The 12,444-nt window shown below is 41.4% G+C and overlaps 1 protein-coding gene across 2 annotated transcripts in view; it reads right to left on the bottom strand.

Moving 5' to 3' along the window:
• CRIM1 (cysteine rich transmembrane BMP regulator 1) overlaps positions 1–12,444 on the bottom strand; it is a 179,446-nt gene that overhangs the window by 35,600 nt on the left and 131,402 nt on the right. For both annotated transcript variants that reach the window (XM_036262671.1, XM_036262670.1), the window contains exon 8: positions 6,325–6,453. In XM_036262671.1, coding sequence (XP_036118564.1) covers positions 6,325–6,453 — 129 coding nt within the window. The remainder of the gene's footprint in view (positions 1–6,324; positions 6,454–12,444) is intronic.

The following is a 12,444-nucleotide window of genomic DNA, read 5'->3' as shown; positions in this document are numbered from 1 at the left end:
CAGGGCTGCCCTGGCTGCTCCCCAGCATGCTGTGGTCTGGGCCTGTCTTGGTTCTGCTCCCCAACAGAAGGGGCTCTAGACTACGGACCTATTTTCTTTCTTTTTTTATCCTCACCCGAGGACATTTTTCCATTTTTCGTTCAGACAGAATGGGAGGGGGTGAGAGAGAGAGAGAAACATCAATGTGAAAGGGACACATCGAGTGGCTGCCACCCACACAACCCCAACCGGGGCCGGGGACAAACTGCAACTGAGGTACCAAACCTTAGCGGGAACCAAACCTGGGACTCTGATCCGTGGGCCGACGCTCTAACCCCTGAGCCAAACCGGCCTGGGCTATTTTCTTTATTTATATAGTCCAGGTGTGCTATCATGGTGTTCAACATGGAGTAAGTGTTCAACATGTATGTGAAGAATGAACCAATCAATCAATATTCTTGTTATTCACTCCTCCACTCTCATCCAGGCTGCTATGTTAATAGAAAAATAACCGGATGGAAAAAGTTACTTTAATAGTATTGAAAACACTGGCACTGGGACATCTCAAAATACTATCTTCTAGCTCAGAAACACAGAACATTAAAGACTGACTGTAAGGCAGTCCTAGATCCATGTAATAATTATGGACTTTTTACAAGAGAAATATACCATCAAGGCAAACACTGACATAAAGAGCAGCATAAACAGATTAGCAGCGTCTTACTCACAGATGGGTGGGGTTCATAAGTGTGTTTGAAAAGCTTTAGCACCTCACTTGAGGCAAGTACAGAAAGAATGGTGGCTTTGTGTTCATAATTTTTCAGCATTATGGCCTTACTGTGATCTATAAATGCTTTCTAGTCCATAGGGGGAAATCACCACTGAGGGGAAAGTTATAAATCATGGTAAAGTACAGGGCCTGTGCATCATGGCTGGTCAATAGCAGCTACGTAATAAACTCTCTGTTTACTCTGGAGAAAAAGAGATGTTTGCTCCCAGGGCCAAGATGTGGTACAACTGCAGGAAGCATCATTCACACATTACTCTAAGTGGATACCTTGTAACTTACACAGAGAACACAACGCGAGTGCCCCTAGAGTTCTGCTACATGTTTTGTTATATACTTCACACTGGGTACTGGGAATTCCCATCAACCAGCTAGGCCAGGTAAGAACAGTAGAATGCTTCTGAAACTATTATAGAAATACAACACAGTCAGTGGTGGTCCCCACTGTGACCCTGAATAAGTGCTTGCTCAGTTACAGTAAATAAAAATGGGGAGCTCACCTCCCTAATATTTGATGACGCAACTTTCTTTAGATGCCTGATTCAGATGTACAGTCCGTGAAAAGACCGAAGGCTTTTTCTCCTTGCTACCATTAATTTTCTATGTCAGCACCAGTTTCTTGATAAAAGTATTATTAATTCCTAGAATTACAGAATGTTAAAAGTGGAGAAGTTACAAATACTCCAGCCCGATCCACTTGATTTAAAGATATAGAAAAAAGATGCCAAAAGGCTAATGGCATTTAATTAATCTAGATGTCACTTATGACCTATAGTTCATATACTAAGCTGTGGTGTACTATGCCTGTTTGACAGCAACAACCATTTCTGGTCAAAAAGTAATGTTATTAATAGCTTATATTAATAGCGTTATTAGTAGCTTACCCAAATGATTTGTTTTAATTTGTGTTGCTACTGCACTTTCTTAAACATTTTCCACCACATTTTTCTTTATTCTAAATATGTCCTTGAGAAAATGTGTCAGGGATAATTTAACTCTCTCTGTGCGCATACTTGGCTTGGCAGCGTTATAAGAATATTTGTTAGAGGTTCAAACAAAAGAACCCTCTGCACACCTTCCATGGACTTTGAAGGGCATGTTTCTGTCGGATTTTGATTTCAATCTTTAAAGTAAATGTCTATAATATGCTTGATTATGTTGCGTTATCCTTAGCATATTATCAATATTACCAATAGTAGTCAAGATAAGGTCCATTTTTATCTTTTTCATATCCCTAGTGCTTGGCATATACTAGGCACTCAACAAATGCGAAATGAAAGAAAAAAAATGAACGAGTAAACGACAAACCAATGAACAGGACAGAAATATTTATTCAGTGCTCGTCTTACTCTAGGAAATCTTGATGCCAGCAGCCTGCATAAATAAGGTACAATCCCCAAGAGAAAACGTAAGTATCATCGGTGAGGACCACCGCAAGTGAAACAGGCTTTTGGTGGGATGCAGGAAAATAATGTGTGGGAGAAATTTAGACCAGATCATCCCTTAGCAAGTAGCTGCAATGGGAAAAAGAACACACTTCTGCCGTCCTTCACTGCACTAAGCTTCCTTTTTTCTAAAACTGGGTAAAAGAGAATGAGAATATCTGAGGGTTAAAATGAGAAGGTAAAAGGAAAGCTGTCTGTGTGCGTACCCTCGGAGGACAGGAAGAGCGAAGGCAGGCTGGCGCTGGAACAGAGGAGGGCAGCCGGGGGCTTTCCATGTTACTTGCTTGGGCTGACTCAGAATGGATGTTGTGAAACAGCGATCATGGAAACAGCTACCGCATGTCAGTGAGCAACGCGAGCATTGCATGCATTCATTTCTTTAGTCCTCAAAATAACCCATTAGCTAGGTATTATCATCTGCCCTTTACAGATATGGAGGACACAGAGACCTGGAGAAGTAAAGCCACTTGCTGGGATCACCCGGAGGCGGGTCAGTCTCATGCCAGAGCGTGAGCATGGGGGGAGAACTGGGTACCTACAACCACAAGAATCTGACAACCAAGGATCTGGCCGTTTGGTTTATCTGACACTTCCCAACGGTGTGGCTTTCAAACACGTCAAATAATCAGGATTGCTACTGGGGGGGGGGGGGGGTGAGAGCAGAATGCTCTGTGACTAGGCTTCTGATGCCGAGGTCAAATGGACGAATTCTACTTGGTGTTTGATTATATTTTTAGGTATTTGGTGGTAGTGGGTGAGATGGCGAAAGCCTAATCCAGGTCGAGAATCTCAGTGTGATGAGATGGATACACAGTCAGAATGGTGAGTCCTTAGAAGGGGATGTCAGACGAGAAAGATGTCCAGTGGCATCCCTAGTTCTGAGCTCCCTGCTCATACACAAACCACCCTCTGCTGAGCGCCGAGCGCCGAGCGCCGAGCGCCGAGCGCCGAGCACGGGCCTGGAGACGGGTCAGTGCCGTCCCCACTCTGCTGTGAACAAGTGCCTGGATTCCCCACAGGACCAAGGCGTCCTCTTCATAGAATGTACTTTTCTAAGTTACAGAATTGGACTTGAAATGCTATTTTATTAGTGTGTCAGATTATTTGCTTAGTGCGGGTCTCATTTTATTCATCTTTATGACATTAACACCTACTCCAGTACCTAGAACTCAGCAGGGGCTTATCTATACCAGGCAAAGGAAGAAAGAAGGGAAGGAAAAAAGACTAGATAGCCCTAAAATAGGTAAAATTTGCAAAGAATGAATGGCTAATACAAATTTACATGTAAAATAAAAATCATTAAAAAAAACAACCACTGACAAAATGCAAGTCTCCTGTATATATGTCTTTCTACATTAAGGACATCAAGGTGCAAATAGGTAGCATGCACGAATTATAGATATAGGCTTAAGTTCTTTGGTTTATTTCCCCTACCCCCCTCAGGTTTGTCAATCTGAACCCTACTTCTATGTCTCTGGATCTGTTTTGTTCATCACTTTATTTTGTTCATTATATTCCACAAATCAGTGAGATCATGTGATACTTGTCTTTCTCTGACAGGCTTGTTTCACTTAGCATACAGATGTTCCTTTTATAAAGCCAGAATGTAGCACTAACACAGAGTCAGGCAAAGCAGGATTTTCCTAACAGTCTCGACTTGCAAAGAGCCAGTGATGTTTCTGACTTGCTTTGATGACAACGGAGGGAAACTGCTTCTTTGGACTTCACTACAAAGGGCTCAAGTCTTACGTAAGCATGACCACAGGGACAAATAATTCCTAACAGCAGAGCGCAGGTGAAGGTGGCAGGCACGGTGATTAAGCACAATAAAATCTGTATTTTTAGCCTTCAAAGTTCAGAAAAACATTTAGGTGCCCTGCCATGATCAGAAAGGATGTGTCACCAAAGAGAGATAAGAAGGATTAAGACATAAAGGCTTCACGATACAACCACTGATTATCTTGTTGTCAAAAACCAAAGTTGGCCATTTAATTAAACAAATGTGTCTGCCAAGGCAGCTTCCTAACGAATCGGGTTTCCCAAGGGAGCTACAAAAGGCAGAGAGGTCCTGTCTCCCCTGGACAGAAACAACTGTAGGAAGGCAGGACAGCCCCCGGCGGCTGGAGGCTTATGAGAAATTTAAAGATGGCGATACCATAGTCACAAGTTTTATAATTGTTTCAACACTGACTCCATCAGGCTGATAGGGTGATGACAACATGCGATTAAGAAAACCAAATTACTCAACTCCTATTTTGTATCTGAATATCAAAATAGTCTTACAACAGAAAGTACTGAACAATAAAGGCTAAGAGGAATAGAAAGCCTAAGATGTTGGATAAATCAGAAGGTGAGCACCTACGTGCATTAAGAAATCCCAAGTCTCTGAGCCTAGGGTATTTACAGAGGCTCGAAGAGAACCTGCCTATTATAGAAGCGTCGTCTATGTTTAGGACAGGCCAGAGAGAATGGAGTTCAAAACTAAAGGAGGCCAAAGGTCAATTCAAAAAAAGACAATGGATTCTAAAACTACAGAAACTAAGCTTGACATTCACAACGGAAAATTCTGCCGGAAGAACTGTTAAACATGTGGTTTGTGACATTTAGAAAAGAAAGCCATGACCCCCAGGAGCCAGCACACACAGGTTCATAAGAACAAGCCAAGCTCCACTAATTCATTTTATGTTTAAAATGGGGTTTCCAGCAAAGGAACGCTTCAAATTCATGTATTTTGATTTCAGATAAGAGACGGAGGAGTGTTTCAGGGACTTTGTCTTTCGGCAGGAAGGCCTCTAGTACTACAGGAGTCTTCCCTTCATCCCGTACAATGTAACTTTAGTTCGCTGTTTTGTTTGTTTGTTTGTTTGTTTATTTATTTATTTTCTTTATTGATTTTAGAGAGAGAAGAAGGGAGAGGGAGAGAAAGATAGAAACATCGATGAGAGAGAACACTGACTAGCCGCCTCCTGCATGACCCCCACAGGGGATTGGGCCCACAACCTGGGCATGTGCCCTGACCAGGAATCGAACCAGCGACCTCTTAGTGCGTGAGTTGATGCTCAACCACTGAGCTACACTGGCTGGGCCTAGTTCGCTGTTTTAGATGAGGCCATGTAAGTTTTGCTTACTAAATACTGGAAGCATAGATAAGGTATTAAATCACATTACCCAGATTCAAAAATATCCCGACTAGTTGGGAAACAGTTTAAAACTCTCAGGATAACTTCTTGTTAAATGTGGCCCTGGATTGATGTCATTTAAAAAAAAAAATCAAATGTTCAAATACAGAACAGATGAGAGCCACCTAGCAGCAGCTGATGTTAAAAAAAAACCCCTAGCGGTTCTGGCTGCTATGAGCCAACAGTGTGCGATTCAAAGAGCGGAGGCAGACTCAGGCCACACACCAGCACAGACCACATTCTGGAGCCCTTTGTTTGTGTCCAGGCCGCACATTTATATAAGGACACGGACATGCTCTAAGTGTACTGAGAGATGAAAAGGACCAAGGAAGTGCCAGAAACTCCATCGCCTGGGGACTGGCTGATGGGACTGAAGATGTTTATTTTGGTAGAAGAATTAGGGGAATTCAAAATCATTATAAACGCGAAGGGCAATTGTGTATGTGTGTGGTGGAAATGTAATAGACGCTATCAAGTTTCAGAGGTCGTGGCGCAGGGACAGGATTGGAATCTGCACGGAGGAGGCTGGAGTCAACTACGTGAGGCACATTCTAAGGGTGGAGACTGCCGTACACGGAATGTGACACCCTCTGTGCGGGTGACCTTCTTGTCACCGATGACCCCAGCAAGGTTATGTTAGGATGAGCTAAGGGGATGCTTAGGAAGACGTACTCAAAGCTCTGAGGTTGTACCCATGATGCAGCTGGGTATCAGGGGGTGTCTGCAGACAAAGAAACGAAGCTGAAAACCAGAATGAAGCAGCCCCCCCCCTCCCCACGACAGCGTATTTACTTGTGTTCCGTACACATATTTTTTTCTTCTTTCAAGTTGCTAAGAGAATGTCATGAACAAGAATGCATAAGATAGTCAATCACAGAATATGCTTTGACAATATCACATTAGACTAAAAAACAACCATCTTCTGTGTACTTACTGCTTTTGCACTGACAAGTTCGACAGCCACTATGGTCAAGCTTGAAACCATAAATGCAGTCCTTCTCGGTCAGGGTGCAGTTCGATAACTCCCCGCATGCAGGCGGATCAATTGTGATGTAGGTTGGTTCTAATCATAAAAAGAGGGAAAAAATCAGTGAAACATGATTATCTCTTAGATGCTAGTCAGTCTCTGAAATTCCACATTGCAGAAAGTTACAAAAAAAACGAATCTCTTAATTTTCATAAAATCCTGAACTTTCATACTGTCTTTTCTTTTATTGCATTTATTGGAGTGACACTGGTTTGCAAAACCATACAGGTTTCAAGTGCACAACTCATTAAAACCTCATAATGACTTTAATCCCTGAAAAATACACGTTTTATTTAGATTTTTGACAATCCAAAAGCTCTATTCCTTTGTGTTTGAGCAACTTGGGCATTTTTGGTACCTCACACACTCCTTCTCTGAGGGTCACCACCGTGGAAAGCGGATAAGAGAGGTTAAGGTGAACTCCACTTACACTGTTAACTGCTCTATTTCTTCCTAATGTTTCCCGAGTTTACTTTTTATAATAACCAAGACACTGCTTCCAACTGTCAATTATCTCACTCTCCAGTCTGCAACACATCTGAAATCTGCTACATCTTTTTCAACTTAATAAATCAGAGATGCTTCTGAGACTAGCCCAAAACATCTAGATTTCTTTCATCTTTTATGTGACAGTCCTTCCCTTATTATAGACCCTACAATGGGTAACAGTGACTAGGAGCTTATCCGCAGGGCTCAGGGCTTATGGGTGTGGCGGAGAGAGATACAAGGAGCGTAAGCAGACATCTGGGAAGAGATGCAGAGAAGAAACCAAGGCCAGGGTGATGCTTTAGCGTCCCTGCCCAGTCAATAATGAAGAACTGTTCTGAGCAGTAAGAATAGAGTGCATTATGTTTCTATATAACGTTTGCAGTGCTCTGCATTAATGTTTAAGCTCCATCACACTCCAATGAGATGGGTGCCATCCTTAGTCCCATTTCACAGATGAGAAAATCTAGTACACCGACTTGCCCAAGGTCACATAGTTAGTGGCAGACCGAAGATTCAAACCCAGCCACTCCGGCTCCAAGGTCACACTCTTAGCCTCTGTGCAATACAAAGTTCATTGTAATGGTACCTGTAATGTCAGTTTCTGTAAAGTCAAACTGTAGTTAGGATGTGGTCCAAGGGAACAGAGACAGAGATATTTATGTAGCCGCTTTTCAACCCAAAGACACTGTGAACGTCTTCAGTGTAAGCTGGTTGTCACAATATCTTCTAAAGAGCTAAGTACAGAATGTCTCTACCTATGTTTTCACAAATAGAAAATATGAGGTGCAGAGAGGGTAACCAGCTCATCTAAGTTTACATAGCAACCCAGTTGCAGGCTGGGAATAGAACAGAACAGAGGTTCCTGACCTCCTGTCCAACCCTCTATCCATTAGTCCACGCTGTCTTCTCAAGTTTCGTTTCCTGTTACCATGGAAGAGACCAAAATAAGTATTTTAGCTGCCACTTCTAAGACCCAGTGTTCTAAAATTTTATCCATCGTCTAAAAAAGGCCAATGATTCAACTCTTCACAGGTAGTAGGCAACCACAACTTTTTAAGAGATGCCTTTGCTCAGCATTCTCCCAGAAACATTCTCATGAAGAGGGCATGGCACATCCTTTATTTTTATTACATCATAGTTTGGAGAACATCACTCTGAAATTTTTAGATAAACTTTCCACTGCTGTAAAACTTCTAATTTCCTTCAATGACTACGAAGCATGCTTTCTGACAGATAACTGTACTCATCAAACAGTAGCTAAAGTTTTGGCAAGTTTTACAATAGTGGATTGAATACAGTAATGCTGCTTTCCTACATTCTCTTAAAATTTGCCATAAACACCTTGGTTTTGAAATCTATACAGTTTTTTTTCTTTTATCACTGCACTTATTAGCCACCCAAAACAATGATTCAATTTCAGACTTTAGCCATAAGACTGTAATGTTTTGTCAAAATTAGTCTAACTATACATAGAAGAGAGCAGAGGACCTACATGTTTAAGGAACCACACCACAGATTACCCCATCGAAGAAGGGGTTAGGACTACATTCTAGAGCTGCAATTTTCAACCGGTGCGCCACAAGAATTTTTAAAAAAATCCTCACCAGAGGATATTTTTGCATTCATCTTCAGATAGAGCGGGAGGGAGAGAGAGAAACATCAATGTGAAAGAGACACATTCACGGGCTGCCTCCTGCACGACCCCAACTGGGGCCGAGGACAAACTGCAACCGAGGTACGTGCCCTTAGCGGGAACCGAACCCGGGTCTCTGGTCCGCGGGCCAGTGCTCTAACCACTGTGCCAAACCGGCCAGGGCGCCATAAGAATTTTTAAAACATGCAATACCTATTTAGTCAGGAACACTGACCTGTTTTCCCTTAGACTGTCAAATAAAAAAATGACCACAGCCAACACAATAGCTGTCTGGTGTGAATGAATCCAAAATTAAGCTTTTTGTTTGATCAGATTGGCAAAAAATATATTTTTTGGTGTGCTGCAACATTTTAGTAATCAGTTTATGTGTGCCAGGAGGTGGAAAGGGTTGAAAATCGCTCTTCTAGAGAGTTATCAGATGAGGATCAGGGTGGATTCGAATGTCCAGTGCTTTAGTGAATGGATTCTCTACAAAGACCAAAACCTTGCATTCTTGACTGACATTTAGGTTTATGAGAAACCTTTGCCTTCAGAAAATATATTATGGCAAAATATGCATTTGGGAAGATGACACTGACATTGAAAGTTCATCATAATCAGAGGGCAGTACGAAATTTTACTGTTAGTGGACTTCAGAGATCTTAAAGGGAATCAGTAGTGATGTATATATGCTACTTTGGGCACATATTATGATTACTGGATGGGATTAGGATCGTGATCTGTGGCTAGAAAGAAAAAGAAAAAAATCACTGGCTGCTTGAGGATCAGAACCTCAACACTGAGAAGAGTCCACATTTTACCCAAACAGGGCTGCCAGCCAGGTGCCATCACAGACGTCCAGTACAGCAAGCGTGCACGTCTCCGGGAGAGGAGACAGGCTTGGTGTCTGCCTACAACATTCAGGGTAACAGCTTCTGCTCAGCTGAACAAATGAAAAGATACTTGGAAGAGCTGCTTAGTAGGTGCTGGTCCTACAATGCGGTTCTGTAACTATTTTAGGTAAAACGAGTCCTACTGGAGGTCTGACGATGTGGTCGGAATGCAAGAAGCAAAAAATCATTTAGTATCTCTAAAATGAATATTTCCCCATTCATTCACGATGCGCATTAGATAGAAGAAACTAGGGAATATATGAACTTCAAATTCTGACTCCCTCAATATTTAGTATTAAAACAGAGAAAAACTCAACAAAACTCACAGAAAAACTCAAAACTCAACAAACATGTATTCATGCTAATTGTTAATTTGCTCTGGAACTAGTCAATTTCCCCTCAATAGATTAGGCCAAACACAAAAACACTCCTTCTGACATACTAAATCTAAACAGAAGTCTCAATTCGTTTTAAAAAAAGAGAAAAACATTTCAACACTAGTCTATCAGAGTAAACAAATCCGTATTGCTTTCCTTTTCAAACACAAACTGGAAAAGTCTTTTGAGGGCGACGGTGCTGGTGTCAGGGGCACTCACTGTGGCCGCCTGTCGCTGGAGTCTGTGGCCGGGTCACGGACACTACACCCGCACCCTCCTGACACTCTCTGAAGTTGCCACTACCTTCTGTTTCCTTCCATCACTCTCTTGGCATTTCAGTGCTTGGTTTCCTACCACGTAAGGCTATACGTAGATCGGATTTCAGTAAAAATAATATGATGACAGAATTAGGCACCCATACATTACCCAGCAAACATCTGGTATCATCATAAACAGATCTGAGCTTGCGTTCAATCCAGTAGACGAATATGTAACCTCAGAAGAGGTCTTATTACTAACATTGGGGCAATTTTTTGAGAACAAAGTGCTGTGAAACTACTGAAATTCAATATCTTATTCCAAATAATGAACTCCAAACAGAGACACATTCGATACCATCCTGAATTACAGCATTTAAAATCAACATTACATTTGCAGCCCTTCAAGAATAATGACCAAGAGCTGGCTAGGTTCCTTGCACAGCTTCTATCCAAGGAAGATCTCGGGAGGGGAAGAGGTCATTTTACAGAATCCAGAATCATGGTACCATAGTATGCTTGTTTCTAATCCAAATACAGGAACGTGAGGAAGTGTTCATGGAATGTTCTGCTTGTTGGAGCATTCTGCAATCTTTGTATCAGGAAACTGCTATGATGCCACACTTTCTCTAGTCTATACCACAGCACTCTGAATACGGAAAAGATCCTGATGGGTCTCGGCCTGAGCACCAGAAGAGTCTCACCTAAGCCCTCCATTTCTGTGCTCTTCTATTACAGAGAGTGCGGTACTGAAATGCTAGGCCAGAGAGCACGTGCCATTCTAGGACAATGGTGATGCCATGCAGCTGATGGGCTTGGTGATTGATTCTCAGTTGAACAGAGGTTCTGATAAGACTTTTGGGGACACTGATGCGTCGCTGTACATGATGCTTGCTGCCTGGAGCAGAGGACATTGTCTCCCTTTAAGCTGGTTGGGCAGAGACAGGTCAGTGCCTCTTTCAAAGGAGATAAGGTCTTGCATATTCTCACCTAGGAGAACAAGACAACGCCCACACAAGGTGGGGACTTGGTGAGGGAAATACAAACTGCTTATACGATCACCCTGCAAGTCCATCTCATCTTGTACTGAATCAGCTGAGGAATTAAAGAAATACCTTAAAGTCCTCCAAAGGAAGAAGGCTTGAAACTGCAGGAATTCATTGTCTTTGGCTACAACTATTTCTAAAGGGAACCCTGGAACAGCTTCTTTGTGGAGAAGAATTCTAGAAATATTTTCTGAGCCTAGAAGCAATAAAGAACAAAAATGGGTATTTGTTATGTCTACATCAGTTTGCTGTTGTCTACCTTGCATCTGAGTGGGAACCAACTCTCCTCAACCTGATGTTTTCTTGACTGGTTTTTAAAGTCTCTCCCAGAACCTCACACCATGCAGAGGCGTTTTTGCAGGAACCCCAGGGATTGTGTCAGAAGTGCTGATGATCAACACCGATTCTCATCCCATGTCTTAAGAGAGCAAAATTCTGGGAGGAAACCCATTATAATATGCAACAACATGAACACATATTGGTTCTTTATTTTATATTTATTTAAAAATTTATAGAAGAATATTCCTTTTCTATCCTAGGAAGCACAAAAAACCCCTGATCAGTAAAAAAAAAAAAAAAACATGTCCAGGAAAACATAGTTACAAGATTTAGAGAGTGTCAGTCACTAAGTTTCCAGAACACCACCAATATTTTATATTGATGTTCAAGTATTTCCTAGAACTTCATCTCCTCACTGGAGATATTAAAGCACTGTGGTCAAAATTACTTTGGTCAAGAGTATAAAGTTAAAACAAAAATCATTATTCTTGCTCCAAGTCCACAGCACTAGACCGCAAAATATATATTTGATTATTTAGGAGGTACAGATGTGTTAAGCAAATCTAAGTAAGCTCTCAACTTTCTTGCTTACTTCATTTTACGGAAAATTCTCCCATAAGGGGAAAAGTTAAAACTCCAGTTCAACCTTTTAAGATACTGATGTAAAGTTTTAATATTGTTTCTATTGTCATATTGGATAGTCTGACATGTCTGGGACAAGGGAACAAAAAGTACACTGTGACCTTCAGTTATTTAAAAATGTGTGATAATTATGTTAACTTGCATCTAAAACATATATAAGTTTCAGAAATTTATATAATCACTTTTTAAAAATATTTCAGGTAGATGTAGCTTAAATAAAAATGTTAATAGATGCTTTTAACTTGGTGTCCCTATGTATTACCCCACTGAATTAATACATACAAGGATCTTCTCACTACCTTGATTATTACCAGCTGCAATTATATATTGCAAATACTACTAATTATCTCCATTGAGAACTGTGTGAGGCACTCTTTTTGATTAGCAACCCTGGGATGGCTGACAGCCCAT

This window comes from Molossus molossus, unplaced genomic scaffold (genome assembly GCF_014108415.1).
Source record: "Molossus molossus isolate mMolMol1 unplaced genomic scaffold, mMolMol1.p scaffold_m16_p_15, whole genome shotgun sequence".
Classification (NCBI taxonomy): domain Eukaryota; kingdom Metazoa; phylum Chordata; class Mammalia; order Chiroptera; family Molossidae; genus Molossus; species Molossus molossus.
This window is presented reverse-complemented; position numbering and strand designations above follow the sequence as displayed.